The following is a 16,047-nucleotide window of genomic DNA, read 5'->3' on the forward strand; positions in this document are numbered from 1 at the left end:
TAAATTTAGTGAGCAACAATTTACTATGCAATGCAGTCAAAGAACTGCTTCTTTTCTCTTTGAATCTGCTTAAATTTGGAAGCATGCATTTGAATTGATTGAACAAATGGCAACCATGCACAAAATAATTGCTTATTTTCCTTGTGACACTGCAGAAATAGTTCTGTACCTTTGGAAGCATGCATTTGAATTGATTGAATTAAACATTGAAAATGGAGCAGCCTTTTTTGACCAAGTCTCAAAGCTGCAGGGCAGAGCACTAAAATCCTAGCACTTTCAAATTCCAACCCCACCTTACTTCCTCTCACTTGTTATGTTAAACAAAAATATTTCTGTCAATTTAGGCGCTCATCATGCTTTGCTTCTTAGTATTTGACTCAAGCTTTCTCAAGAGATTAAATATTGAATTTTACATGGCTTGGTTCACTTTGTCCACCAAGAAATCTGTAAACCAGACGTTGTCATTAGACGTTTATAGTTGAAATTTCATCTGCAGAAAGAACAGAAAAAATTTCCGTCTGCAAAGTCACTTCTGCTTCCCTGTTCTTGATCCCTCTCATATGGATGATCTAGTGGTGGTTGATTTATTTCAAACTAAAAAAAGAACTAAAAATTTTACTCTGAAAATATCCAAAATATTCATTAGAAATCAATCCAGTAATTCCACCATTAATTATGCATGTTTCACACACTTAATGTATATAAACATTCAATTATCACTCCCTTGGCAACATGGAAACATAACCATAATTAAAAACTGAGAAATCCCAACACCCAAGCACAAAACACTACTAAATATAGTACACACATAAGAGCTGGCTCCTCTATTCAAACTTGTTCTAACAGAAAAAAACACATGGAATATATTCCTGATCTTCCTGAATATCTGATTCTTCAGCCATGGGTGACTGTTTCAATATAAGAAGTTTCTTCTTTGGGCTCCATATCATGCATGGGCTTGTCTTCTGCAGGCTGCTGCTGCTGCTGATGATGATGATGAGCTCCATGGTATATTATAGCATTAGGCCTAATGTCAAAGTCCCTAACAAAATGGTCTTTTTCTCTTGAACCAGGGAGAGATGGCAAATGATCTTCATGATCTTGATGGAAATAGAGGTCTCCGATGGCTTCTGGAATTGGCTGGTCATTCATCACACTCTTCCAGTAGCCTCCCAAGTCTTTTCTTGCATTGCTCTGCTGAGAAAGCTATATATGTTCCATGAAAAAGGGTTAGATGATGATAATTGAATCAAAGTTATAATAATTTCTTAAATTTTGATAAAAGGAATTCAATTAAATATGAAAAACTAGGTGACTAAAAGCTGTTTGAGAAATGCTTACCAAGAGAATGGAGGACAGAATTAGAAGAAGGCAAGAGATAGAGAACTTCATATCTTCGCTAGCTCAAGAGAACACACTTACTCTAAATGATCAGCTTTCTCTCTGCTCTGAGTCTCTTTATAGGCAGCTATGCATGCTGTCTGTCAAACACATTAATTGTTTATATTTTGAGACATTTATGCAATTTAGCAGAACTTGTGACCCTGCAATGAAAAAAAAAAACCCTTTAAGTAATGCTGGCATGGGGTTTGGACTGTTCCAAATATGTCATATAGGGTTAAATTGCAACTGGTGCAGCAATTGCTGGTGTGAGCCTTCTAGACACTCATGTGCGTTTGGGGTACGGTTGTCAACTGTTGATCTAAGGTAGAGAAAAACTTATATATATATATGTATTTATATCTACCTATTTCGTCACATGATTAAGTTCGATATGTAATAAAAGAGATAAACACCGAAGCGTTACCTAACTGTCTTCGAACTTTGATGATGTGAGCTTTCATTTCAAGTATGAATCCCACATATATTAATGAAGCTTACAAGATTAAAACACTAATGAGTAACAACAACATAAAAAAAGTTTACAACACTTTTGACCAAATAGAGATGACAATTTAGCTTAGCTTGGAGGGGACTTAATTACCGAAAAAAAAAAGTTTGACTTGTGAAACAAAATCCAGGTGGGTTTCATGGAATATTCCTCTCGAGTTGAATTTGACAATTACAAGTTGATCAAATTTTGAGAGCAACTGGCATAATGATCATATAGTATAAGGGTGCCCAAAAATTGATAGCACTCATTCCATCTTATCTTATTACAAAATGTTGATCAAGTTCAATTAAAGGTCAGAGCACGCAACTTTCCCCTTTAGATTTCTGCAAAGAATATTTTAATTTTTTGGGTTGTTAATTGGGTGACATAACAGGTTCTAGATTTTGTATGACAGGGTGTTGTTTGGTAGCCAAAAGTCCTATGCTCTCAAAAGTTGTATAAAAATATATATAGAATTAAAAAAATAAAAATAAAAAATACTTGCATACTCTTTCTCTAGAAGTAGGAACTCTTACTTTCCTGTCAATCACAGTTTGATATGTGTGCATATATTTTTCTTTTTGTGTTTTTGATGAATTATTTTTTACATATGTCAAACTGTAATTTGTAGGAAGTAGGAATGGTTCCTTCTCGGAAGGAGGGAGCAGTGTCTAGAAAAGAAAAAGTGGGCTTCGCACTACAATTTTGTTTATCACCAGTGGCTTTATAAACTATGTGCGTGGTCAATGCTGACCTGCTTTTGCTATGAATATATACAACAAACTTTTTTAAACAAATAATACTTCTTCTGCTATACAAACACAAAGCACAACTCTTGTAATTTTACATAAAAAGGAAAACTAGAAAAGTAAATGCAAAGTTGAGAATGAAAATGTTTGAATTTAGCCAATTCATCATCTGCAAACAATATTGGCTTGGCTTCACAATAGATAGGATGAAATTGTATGTCCCAAGAAGTGGATGATATTACTATTAAAGGTATACATCAGAAGTTGAGTTTCATATAAATTAAATTTTTATACGAAATATATGATGAGTAGTGTTGTCAGAAAATACGATGCGCACTGCTTATTTAAAACTTATTTTGCTCGCTTAGTATACACAAAGATATAAACCTTGATTAGTATTCTGACATGCAAAATACTAGTTTGTGTATCTTTCGTGCAAATATGTTAACAATCAAAACTCCCCAAGCAAAATACTGATCCACGAAAACTATTAGGGCTAACAAAATATCCAAAGTTGAGCTAAATACAGTTCCTTATATAAGAAAACTCATGTGGTATACCGTCCCAAGGGGTCAAGATTGTGAATAGCTTAGTTTGGTGGGATATTTTGCAAATTTCTTCCATAAAAATACTAGGAATCTCTTTAAATTTTCAATGAAGCAGGTGTAGCCCGGGGCTAAGAACACTTCAGGGCTACATGTAGCTAGCTAGGGACGGCACAAGCAAGCAAATTAATCTATTTGGCTAATTGCACAACATGCTATTAGGCTATAGGTCATGCTTTTGTATATTTAGAGTTTTAATTTTTAAGTTTTAAGTAATGGATTAGCGCTATTAGCTATTGGCTCCACTCGAGAGGGAGGGTTGAAAATTGTTCTTCAAAAATCCACCTTATAAAAGGTCAAAATAAAGCACGTTTTATTATATACAGAGGAAAATTTAGGACCGGCACTAATAAGTTTAATTATGTATTTGATGATCTGACAAATAATTTTATTAATATCAGACGTAATGAGCCCGATGTACATGTGACAAAAGAGAGAAAGTCATATTATCGTTTTCTTATTTGTATTTCTTTTTTAATGGATTTGAAATGTCTCGTGGATATTAAAAAAAAAATTATTGGTTCTATGTTTTGAATGAACCATTGAGAATTAATCAAGGAAAATGCTAGAGATACCAACTTTGGGCACCCCCTTGGGCACCAACCCTCTAATAGAGCGTGGGACCCGTTGTATTGGCAGGCTCCACCTCTATTAGAGAGTTGGTGCCCAAGTTGGTGCCCAAAGTTGGTGCCTCTAGCACCACCCATTAATCAAAGGCTGAGGATTAATTTATGTGTTAATTTTTCCTATTAAAATTACAGGTAGAATAATTACATAGGGAGCTCGGATATTATGTCGTAGTTACAATCACAAAAATTGTTATTGCACCATGGTTGCAGGTAGCGTAGTAGCAACTTCTTGGCCCTTATGAGCAAAGATAAGGGAAATTTAATTGGGAGGCACAATTCTTCTCTTCAAAACCAACAAATTTTTTGGTTAATTTAAGTTCCAATCCCTCACAAAAAAATTTAAAAAACAAAAAAAACAATGCCTCCATCTACAAACGTCGAGTACTAATGCCAGTGCCACTCTTTCTTCGGGCAGCTCCCCCTCCTCGTTAGTCCATTCTCTCTCTCTCTCTCTCTCTCTCTCTCTCTCTCTATCTCTCTCCAATTTAGATTGGCCAACTCAAGCGCTAATTACTTCTACGACGATTGTACATTTGGCTCCGATTGAGTCAAGTTACATTTAGTCTCTCCTCAACCCTAAGCAAAGGAGAGCTGCATTGTGTCGTCCGCTATCATTAGAAATGGAAGCTATTCGAACGGCAAGCAAGATGAAGCTATCTCATCCCCGCTTTTTATGGTGTTGTTTAAGATGAGGTGCCACGAACATGACCACTGATCCTAAGTCCGATTCCTCCCTCTCCCAATATCGCTTGTATATAATATATAAATACCCATGTGATAGCTGAGATTATAACTAAAATAAAGAGTGTTTATCTCCACATTCATAAGACAGAGACCTCCACACCAAAAAAGATAGAGAGTTCGACTTTGCCTTCCCTTCCATGTGATGGAAGATGGAGTCATCCTGACATATCCACCAAAGAGACTCAAACTTTCAACTTTTGTATAACAAGTTGACCTTCATATTATTTCATCAAAGAAATGATTTGTTTACTTCCAATTTTTCCATAACAAAAATACAGATATTAATACACGTATCTCCACTAAAAATACATGTCACAAACTTATCTACACGTACCGTTGACATCACCATTTGAAATATTAATTTTCTATGAGGGCTATAATTATTTAAGCAGTCATAATCAAAACTTTGCAAAATATTAATAATCATTGTAATATACAGATTGGATCTAGTGTGTACTATTCCATGCAGGATTCTCATGTTATTATCAGCTGACTTACAAATTGAGAAAGACAAAGAATATGATCTAATTGGTATTGGCTAAAGACTCTCCGAAGATAACAAGGGGACAAACTCAGAGACGGTTCGGTTAGGTTCTATAGTGCATACCCACCAAAAATGTGTGTTGGCTCTTTATGCTAAAGTCAACTTATAATGTGCACCACAATATATTATAAATTGTGTACTTGTGCTTGTCTTGTGAGAAATGTCTAGTTGTACTTTTTCTTTCTTATTTGTTCACTCACATAGCATTACTTGTAATTTTTTTTTTTTAAATAAAAAATAAAAAAAGCTAGGGTTTTCTTATTTGTTTCTTTTGTTTCATCCATAAAAACGTATTCTATTTCGCTTAAAAATTCATTTTTCTAGTAATAAAGTTGTCTTATAGGTATAAGGTGAGTCACAAATCGGTGTAGATCGCTATGTATCAACAACTAACAACCAGCCATATGTGTGTCAATTAACCAAACATAATTTTTTGTACTTTAATTTGTCATTATTGTTCTCTTTTTAGATATTCAAATAAGAATTCTTGTAATCTAATAATTCAGATTCGAGAATATAGCAATGCAACATGTTTGTTTACGAAAGTCAACTTGAGTTCTGCATCATGTATAAAGAAGTTTCTAGTTGCACTTTTCTGGTTTTCTTCCAATATATATTTTATTCATTAGAGATCACGTTAAGTTTAGCTGATCAGGTTGCAAAAGGAGACAAAACACAATGATGTCAACTTGCATTATTAAAAAAAGAAAGAACAAAACAATGTGATGAATAAAGTAAAATAGGGTCTTTTTGGAGGGTCGTTGCCTATTTGTCTATTGGCTATGATCTTTCCACGATCAACTTTTGGTAAAAGGGTGGCTCCAAATGGTCGGAGAGGTGGATGTGCATGTAAGCTCACGATTGGTTGGAATGGTATGTGCTTTGCTAATGTGGTAATGGTTATCACTTTCTGTGAAGAAATTCTTAGCCATTGAAAGGTTCATTTTGGTTATGATGATGACCAAATTTGATGCATGCATTGGGGCGGTGAGGATAATCAAAGGACTTTGTACACTGGCGACACTTTCAACGAGTTGATTTATGAGATCTAGAAAAGCAGAATCTTCTCTCTCTCTCTCTCTCTCTCTCTCTCTCTCTCTCTCTCTCTCTCTCTCTCTCTCTCTCTCTCTCTCTCTCTCTCTCTCTCTTTTGTAAGAGAGATTTCATTGTTCATTGACTTGTGCATAAATTTGTCGAGTGTTCCTATCTTGCACTTTGTCTTTTTCACGTATATTTTTAGTGGGGGTTTGAAATTGGAAAAGCTAACTATTGATTGGTGTTGTTGGGTGTTTATGCATTGAACCAGGACACATCTAGGGTTTATCTATATGCTTATTGGGATTCTTAAGCCCAAAATGGAAAAGAAAAAGGAAAAAAAGAAGTTAAAATAGTTGTAAAATCATATAATCGATTCTTATGGTATGTTTATCTCATTAACACAGTTTAACATGTTATTTTATTAGATTATCAATCGAAATCGTTTATAAGATGAAATGATGTTCGACTATATTCAAGTACTATAAATAGCCTCTATGATCAAAGAGAATCTTCCCTTTCCCCCCACACAAGCTTTAACTAAAGTTAGTGGGAGTAGGCAGGTATAAAATCGTTGAAGAAATTAGTTAAAGGACATTAGCCCAAATTGAGTTCTTTCATGAGTACCGAAATTGAAGTACCATTCTTTCACCAAAAGTCCAAAAGTGAGGAGAGCCTTTCATTATATAAAGTAGGTACTCGAATCCCTTTTCTTTTTGACCTGACACTCACCACACATGTCCCTTGTTTTGGCTTCCTTTTTATCATCTTATTGTGAATGTCAACGAGATAGTATTACACTAACCATATCTATCGCACGTAATTCATAACCATGAGATGCTATGCTAATAGTATGCATTTTTTAATCTCTTGGGTTACGATTAAAATCACTACAAGAAAATTTCACACTACGTATTGATATTATTTAGTTGACAGTATTAGAGGTTGGAGATGTTGCTGATTAGATACGGCTACTTTATACTCAACAAGTTCTATAAATTCATCGAGCATTCGGTTCAGTTGTATTTATTCTCTATTTTTTGTTGAAAGAGGTAATAAGTTCAAATATTATGAATGATCTTTATTGAATAAAAAAACGAGTTTTGTAAATGTATCAAATGCCCTATTGAAACTTGGGTTAATAACATAACTAGAAAAATGAATATTATATGATATGATCTTATGAGTTTGTAATACCTACAAACAATGCATCAAGTATAATAATAAGAGGAAAAAAATATCTTCTCTGTCTCCCTTTCCTCCTGCCCTCCCGTACCAAAAATAAACCCATAAAAAAAGAAGGAAATTGCGTAGGTGCTAGCATAATGTGCGGATTAATTTAATAAGAGGAATTAAAGAACTCTGCTTGCATTAAATTTAAGTTCCCAACGTATAAATCATTCAGACCAAAAAAAAAACTTATAAAGAAAAGAAAGAAAAGAAAAGAAAATCGAGACAATTTGAAGAGAGGAAATGCGTTCTTCTTGGAGCCTCATCTTATACGCACTACTTATTTTATTGGTAAGCATTAATTTCCACCTCACTGAATTTTCACCAGCTCATCAAAGTTTTCTTGATTGTGTTCTTAGTTCAACAGCATTTGTTGCGGTGTGTCTAGAAGTTTATTGCTTTGATTTATTTATTTTTTGTTTTATTCTAATTGCTTGAAGTTTGAACATATAATTTCATACTGCACAAGGAAATAATGCCAGGAAGATTATTTCTGTAGGAAATGGGAAAGACAACAATGAAGACTTGATTGATTTGTATCAAGGCAATGAGCATGATCATGATCATTCATCATCATCATCATCCCACATGCATCACATGGACCTTGCACTAAATGTTTTCTTCACCCCAAAAGATCTGAAGCTAGGGAAAACCATGCCCATATACTTTTCCAAAAATGACCCTTCTACATCTCCTAGAATATTGCCTAGAGATAGAGAAGAAGCTGCTTCCATTCCTTTCTCAATCTCAAAACTCACCTACCTTCTTGAATTTTTCTCCTTCACCCAAGAGTCTCCCCAAGCCAAGGCCAGTGAATACACATTGACCCAATGTGAGCTTGAACCCATCAGAGGAGAGGCCAAGTTTTGTGCTGCCTCCATAGAATCCATGCTTGATCTTGTAGGTGCCCTCTTTGGATCAAGCACCAAGTTCAAGGTCTTAACCACAACCCAACTAAAAAAATCAACTACCCTTTTGCAAAACTACACCGTTTTGGAAGCTCCCAAGGAGATCTTGGCTCCTAAAATGATTGGATGCCACACCATGCCTTACCCTTATGCAGTTTTCTATTGCCATAGCCAAGAAAGTGAGAACAGGCTGTATCAAGTTTTGCTTGGTGGTGAGAATGGAGAGAGAGTTGAAGCTGCTGCTGTTTGCCACTTTGATACTTCTCAGTGGGACCCTAGCCATGTGGCATTCAGTGTGCTTGGTGTTCAACCTGGGAGCTGCCCTGTCTGCCATTTCTTTCCTGCTGATAATCTTGTTTGGATGCCATTGCCAGCTTAATAGTAGCACTGTCGTTTTCAATTTGTAAATGCATGCATGCATGTACTAAACAATCTTTTCAATATAGCATATGTCACCCACAGTGTTATGCAAAAAGGAGTGATTGGATGGTATCGACTATGAAATTTTAAATACTTGATACATTATCAATATACATACATATATATGATCCATCGATGTTTATTCTAGGTTATATAAATCAATATAAATGTAGATTATATCGACAATGTACCAGATACGTACTATAAATTTATACTCGGTACTAACAATCTTTTCCTTGACACTTTATGAACCTAGTGCATCGTTTACTTTTAAGAATGCTTTACTTTGGACAATCTAGCAATTCCCTTTGTTTACTTTCCGACGGTATATAGCCATGGCTGTGTTTGTGCAGAAGTGTATATGACTGTGTGTGTATATACAATTGGATTTTTGCTGACCTGCGTCATATATATGTAAATTCTTATTATTATTATATTATTATTATTATTTATTTGGAAGTTCGATTAGAACAGAGAAAACAACCCTTAAATTACCATCAACACATGATACCCAACTCGAAATGTAAATCAAGCCATGGCTTAAACCTTAAACCTTATCTGTTTGATATGTAATATGTAATATGTAGTAGTACAAGTTTATATCGATGCTCATTTGGCCCAAAAACAGAAAAATAAAAAACGGTGTGACCGTCCGGTGTTACTAATACTAATCCAACTATATACTTATGTATAGGTGAATTGATAACATCACGTAGCGATGTTATATTCATACCGAAAAATTTGTCCTCCTTAGTACCCATAAGCAGATTTGTAAGTTTGGTGTAAACTTGTTTGTTCCTCCTGGGTGTTTTTTTCCCTTATCAGAGTGGGCGTTTCCATACGTGGGCTTTAGAAAAGTTTCAAATATGATTATTGGTTTCAGCAAATGACCCAAATGGCCTCATCTGCTTTGAAGTTGATAATGGAGGACTCTGTGTTTCGGGCTTTATTCGCCTTTCTGTGGTAAATTAGTGGGCTGGACAAGTTAGTATAATGTAACCAAATTTCAGCTTCATTATATGCAGCAAGGCTGAAGCTGTGCATTTGGAATGGAAAATAGTGAGAAGTGGGATCGCCAAGTTATGACAATAAAAAATCCATCGCATAAAGAGTAAAGAGGGTGGGGGTGGCATTGCTTTGACAAAAATGCCCCCATAAAAGGGTCACATGAGGGGCATGTGATGAAAAATTAAAGAATTAAACGGCATGGATAATATTGATGTGCAGAGCAAAATGTGGAGGACAGACGATACTGATCGATTTTGAATGTCGACATCCAAAATAATGACTTATGAAAACATCTAGGACAATTGGTGGTAAAAACCATTTTCTAAAATTTGAATTTTAGAGTTTGTTTTTTTGAAGGCCTTTCCTATTGAGAGGGACGATAATATATTAAACTAACACACACTACACAAATGCTATGACTCAAACCCAGGACCTTTCATGAGGGAGCAATTGCCCCAAATCACTACACTAATGATCATTTACTGAATTTTAGAGTTTTAAAAGCCCATAATTGATCAACTAACTATTGACCTAGTTATATCTTTCTTCTCAATATTGAAAGAGGTCGCAAGTTCAAGGCCTCCCTCTCCATTAATAGTATTTTATAAATAGTACAGCCGGACGGCTATATTCGATTCTTTTTCTGTTTTAAAAAAATAGTATCGCCGCACGGCTATATTTATTTTGACACGGTGCACCTATTCGGAAGGTTGGTCCTTTTTTTAATTATATAAATAGTATAGGCCCACGGCTATACTCGGCTTTTTCTTTTTTTAAAAAGGTATAGCCGCACGGCTATACGTATTTTGACACGTAGCACAAGGCAGGTTTTTTAAATTTATATTATATAAATAGGCTAGCTGCGCGGCTATACTGGGTTTTATTAATGTTAAAAAAATAGTATCGCCACGCGACTATACTTATTTAGACACGTGGCGCCTGTTCACAAGGCAGGGTTTCTAAAAAAAATATTATATAAATAGTTTGACCCCCAAAAAAAAAAAATTATAAATAGTATAGCCGCGGCTATATTGGGTTTTATTAATGTTCCAAAAAATAGTATAGCCGAGCGGCCATACTTATTTCAGTGTTTAGCCAAGTGGCGACTAAACGCAAGACGAGTCATTTTTTTTTTGGGTAAATAGTATAGCCGCCCGGCTATACGCGTTTTTTCTGTTTTTTTTTAAATAGTACAGCCGCCGGCTATACTCATTCTTTTTTTTAAAAACTAATATAGCCAGGCGGCTATATTCTTTTTTATATATACTTTTTTCCTTTTTTTTCTTTTACATTTTTTCCCAGATTTTCATTTATCGATAAGAGTAGTTTAGAGCATTGTCCATTACTATTAGGCCAAAACTCGAGTCTCTATTGTCCCATTTTCCAGATTTATTACCCGTATAAAGAATTTACCACATTCACGTTCAATAATCTATTATACATGTACATACATATTTTACAATAACACATCAGTGTTCTGTACACGTCTTAAAGATTCTCTAAAATTCACGATTTTTAAAAAGCAAACATACAATACTCTTATTGTACAAGTACTTACGTATTTTTCATGCTTAATACACGTACAAAATTCACATATTATACAAATAATTCTCACATATTATTGCATACAAAAAATATATATTAAAATATTATATAGTGGGCCGAACTTTTAAGTTGCCAAAATTTTATTGAATAAACAAGTACGTATTTTTTCCCGTTTAGTATTTTATAAATAGTACAGCCGCACAGCTATACTTATTTTGACACGAGGCAAGTCCTTTTTTTTTTTATTATATTGCCAAATAGAAGAAAAATAGAGGATAAGTGAACACTGCAACTCATTCAATATATAAACATCAAAATCCAATGACAACAGAGGGTGAGTATATATTTCTTTTTGATATAGTTAATTAGTCGAATTGATTAACTCACAAACAACAACCAATGGCCAAAATTATTAATTCTTTTCTAAGCCAAAACATGAGGGTTTGTTGCTGTGTCAGATACAACAAAAAAGCAAAAGAAAAAGACGATGAAGTCTGTGAGTGATAGACAGAGAGAAGAAGGAGATAAGAAGAGGTGAGGAGAGGAGGGGGCTTCTTATTTATTTTTAATTTTTGAATGATGTTTATATTATATTATATATGTATTAATTTAAAATTACTCTTATAATTATTGGGTCGGGTTCGGGGATGCCAATACCATCCCCACCCCATACCCAACGAGGATTTTTAAGATTCAGGGACCCCCATACCCGATTCTCGTTTTGCCCTGAAATTTTCCCCTGTTAGGGCTAGGGACCTAGCCCGACTAGGATTTTTGCCATCCTAGCTATACGCCACTGGCGACCTTGTTTTTTTATGATCTCAAGTGCTGCTATTTCTACCACCAATCTTATTTCTCCACCCCTATTTTAATGAAAATTTTGATAACAAGTTTAACCTTTTGTAAAGTAGCATATGAGGACTCAAAGCCATTGATCTGCTTTACTTTCTTTCTTGAATCCCAAATTAGATATGGCAGTCACTTTGACCCAAGGTGTGTTACCTTTTTTTTTTTTTTTTTTTTTTAATAATATTTATTTATTTATTTATTTATATTTATTTATATATATATATTTTTTAAACCGTATCAATCAGTTTCTGGAGAATGACAAATTGAACAGACTTTCTATATTATCTTCTCTTCTACACATTAAGACCCAAACTCTAACGAACAGAAAAAAAAAAACTTTGAAATAAGAATGAAGTTTTTTGATCAAAATCCCAAAAATTAAAACTTAACCTATAAAATGGATAATTTGACGATTAAGAAAATGGACGAGCTGGTAAGATGAAAATTTTTGTGGGACAATATTTGAAGTGTGGTTTCGTTGAATGTATGCATTAAGGGTAGTTTAGGAATAAATGTAGGTAAGAAATTAATATTATTCTTTTTTAAGGTGGATTAAAAAATAATATGGGGTGAGAATAGCTCTTTATTCTTTAAATTGTTAATGGTAACTACCGGTGTGCGTGAGTTTCCCCTATTTTCTTCCTAATTTTTGCCAATACAAAATAAAAAATAAAAGTCATGCCATATAAATATTCTTGACAACTTATTTTGTTTTATTATTTATTATAGAGAATGAGCCTTTACATTTAGAATACAAATGTTTTGTTGACTGAAATGGTCCTTGAATTTATGTCCAAATTTCATTTTGGTCATTCAATTAATTTTTTATTTATCAAAATGGTCCTTCAACTCTCTCTTTCGTGGCAAATTGGTCCACCATTAATGTTGTCGTCAGTATAAGGGCCAAAACCGTCAATTTTGACTAAGACATTAATTAAGTAATGGTTTTTTGACCGAAATGGTCATGAATTTATGCCCGAATTCCAGTTTGGTCCTCCATAAAAAACGCAACCACCAAAGGGAAGATTGTTGGGATGGGAAGGAGTTTGCTGGAAGTAACAGCACCGATGATAGAGTTCGTCGGAGCAACATCACTGCTGAGTATAGGAGTGGTGTTGGAGGTGGGGAATTGTTAAGTTGGGAGGCAATAGAGGGAGATAGATTTTTTTAAATTTTTTACAATTATTTTAAATGAGTTTGAGGACTAAATGGAACTTATCCATAAGTTTAGGGACCATTTCGGTCATAAACTCATTACTTAATAGTCAAAAGTGATGGTTTTACCACTCAAATTGACGACAACAGTGACTGAATTTGACGGTGGGACCAATTTGACAAGAAAGAGAGAGTTGGAGGACAATTTCGGTAAAAAATTTAGTTGAATGACCAAAATGAAACTCGAGCATAAATTCAAGAACCATTTCCATCAGTATTCTATTTTCATTGAGTTTATATAGATGAGCAAGGATGGTAACTTGTGGGTAGGTCATTGATGGTGGGAAATTTGACATGTCGGAAATTCCTAATGAAAAAAAGTTAAATAATCACTTTTGGTTCTTGTAGTTTGTTGAAGTTTCCACTTTAGCTCATATTGTTTTAATTATGACGATTTGATTCCTGTAGTTTGATATCCCTCACACTTTAAGGTGATAAAATCGATAAAATAAAAAGTATGGGGTCAAAGTGATAAAATCGGCAAACTACATAGACAAGAAATCACTTTTGTCAAAAGAAAAGAAAAGGACAAAAGGTGGTTGAAGGCATCGCTTTCAAAGCATGAGTGCGTGGCTGAAGCATCAAATATGGAGGAGACGTGTCTAAAGATCGGAGGCATTTCCATCGACTGAAGTGCACTGTGGCTTAGACTTGAGTTTTTTGAGGGCCTTCATCAGTGCCTGAGGGCTCAAGTTACGCACTTGGGGAACATTATGTGCCGTTTTTGATGGACTTTGATGCAGTAATACAATGACGTTTTACCCTCTAATGCGACTTTTGGAGACACTAAAATATTCCAACAGGAATCAAAATAATGAAAAAATAAAGGGTTTCTCAGTTTCTAGCCGCGATTAATGGGTTTCTCAGTTTCAATCATTCTTTTGTTTAGCTTTTTTTTTTTTTTTTGGCTTATTCACAAAAGCAATTGCATTATTGAAGAGTTGAAATTGAGCAGATCCTGGGATGTTGTTTTCTGTGCATAACGAACCTGCAGCTAGCTAGAAGATGTATACGCCATCCTTGCTACGTCACTCATGGGATGTTAATTTCATTATTAAAGACTTCGACAGAATCTTTTACTAAAGAAAATATTATTTTAATATAGACGATAGTCTAAATTACAAATTGAGGGAGATGGGGTTTCTCACGCACACATTATTAAGGTGCCATGTGGATTTGAATCCGAGATCGTTGGTCTACAAGTCAATGTCATTTTCCACTGGACTATACCTTGTTGGGATAAATAAAATGTTCTGTATAAAAATAGTTTGACAAATTACTAACTATTTATTAGTTTAGTGATATTTCTCTTTCATCTAGTCCAACAACATCAAGAAGATAATTTGTTTCGTTTCATTTGGATGACGCATTGCGTTTTTTCCTTTACCGAATTTTCCTGCTTTGGGATTTTTTATGAAATTTTTTTTACAAGGCCACTTTTTGCATTCTGCAAGGTGCTATTTGTACTCGTCTCTTTGGTAGAATGAAGTCTTTTATTTCGATTTTAAAAAAAATTATTTAAAAAAAAAAAAGAAGAGATCCCGTATTGTCAACAATTACACTTTTAAGTGCCAAATATCTTATTATTTGCCATTGTAATACTAAACCAACTACTCTCATCCAAACAATGGTCATTTGTGACCATGGGAGATTTGACATCTTCTAATGTTGAGAAGACAAAGAGTTATGGTAACTCGTATCATGTTCAAACAAAAAATAGTATGTGAGGTGTATTAAGAAAAACAAGGAAGAATTCATGAACAAGAAGTACTAGACTCATATGATTGAATAATTTAATGGTGACCAATATAATCATCCTTTTAGTTATTGAACTCAACAAGAATACCCCACCTTACGAACGGATTAAAATACCAATTTAGTATTCAATACCCAATTTGTCATCACAAAATGCCCTAAAATCAAATTTTTATTTATTTATTTATTACAAAGATAGAATATTTAAAAATTTTAAAAATGGGCTAGATAATGCACCCACAACAAATCTTTACCACCACAAAGAGCCTAATCACAACTAATTACGCGACTATCATAAGTTCTATCGTCATCGCATCCATATATGAGTCAAGTGAAGACAACTCCCACTAGATTGGATAATCAATGGATTTAATAAGGTGGTATTTGACATAGCAAGCATGGCCACTTTGGTAACTCTCATCCAAATATCTTGATTATTATTTACAATTGTAATATTAAGTGCCCGTTTGGTATTGCTTATTTGGGATGTGATGGGCATATTTTATATTATATATTTAACCCTATTCTTAGTATATTTTGGTTAATATTTTGGAAGAATTTTGATACTTTGAATTATATTTCCAATATAGGACTTTTGACTTCCTCCGGAGCAAAACATAATCAAATGGATGAATTTTGGAGTAATTCCAGTTGGAGGACGTTCGTGAGTCACTTAGCTTGATCGTATCAAAATTTCAGATTTTTCTACCAAGCAGTTATTCTCTGGCAATAAAATAAAGGAGCAATGCGCGGTGCTGGAATAGTGACGGTTTGGGCTTTTATTGCGTTTTGGAGCCCAAGATGACCTCAAATGAGTTCGTGGCCTTCTGGAGAAGTGTTCAGAACGTTTTTATCTTTAAAACAAGCTATCTTGGGCCTGATTTGGAGGAGATTTGAGCCCAAAACGTGGCTGGACAGATTGTTGACAGATTCTCCTA

General features: G+C 34.4%; 2 protein-coding genes across 2 annotated transcripts; one reads left to right on the forward strand and one right to left on the reverse strand.

Annotated features, from left to right (window-relative positions):
• Positions 1–613: 613 nt before the first annotated feature.
• On the reverse strand, positions 614–1,501 carry LOC110770346 (uncharacterized). Its single transcript, XM_021974475.2, has 2 exons — positions 1,342–1,501; positions 614–1,206 (listed from the first exon to the last, which is right to left on the reverse strand). Exons 1-2 carry the CDS (start codon positions 1,390–1,392, stop codon positions 895–897), a joined length of 363 nt encoding a protein of 120 aa, XP_021830167.1. The 5' UTR covers positions 1,393–1,501; the 3' UTR covers positions 614–894.
• Positions 1,502–7,579: 6,078 nt separating this feature from the next.
• On the forward strand, positions 7,580–8,849 carry LOC110770456 (BURP domain protein USPL1-like). The gene is made up of 2 exons (XM_021974597.2): positions 7,580–7,700; positions 7,909–8,849. The coding sequence occupies exon 2, from the start codon at positions 7,998–8,000 to the stop codon at positions 8,694–8,696; it is 699 nt and encodes a 232-aa protein (XP_021830289.1). The 5' UTR covers positions 7,580–7,700; positions 7,909–7,997; the 3' UTR covers positions 8,697–8,849.
• Positions 8,850–16,047: the final 7,198 nt, after the last annotated feature.

This window comes from Prunus avium, chromosome 8, assembly GCF_965620075.1.
Source record: "Prunus avium chromosome 8, drPruAviu1.hap1.1, whole genome shotgun sequence".
Taxonomy (NCBI): domain Eukaryota; kingdom Viridiplantae; phylum Streptophyta; class Magnoliopsida; order Rosales; family Rosaceae; genus Prunus; species Prunus avium.

Coding starts and splice junctions, on each gene's coding strand:
- LOC110770346 (XM_021974475.2), bottom strand. CDS start 1,392: ATGAAGTTCTCTATCTCTTGCCTTCTTCTAATTCTGTCCTCCATTCTC. Junction 1,207..1,341: donor TTCTGTCCTCCATTCTCTTG/GTAAGCATTTCT, acceptor GAACATATATAG/CTTTCTCAGCAGAGCAATGC.
- LOC110770456 (XM_021974597.2), top strand. CDS start 7,998: ATGCATCACATGGACCTTGCACTAAATGTTTTCTTCACCCCAAAAGAT.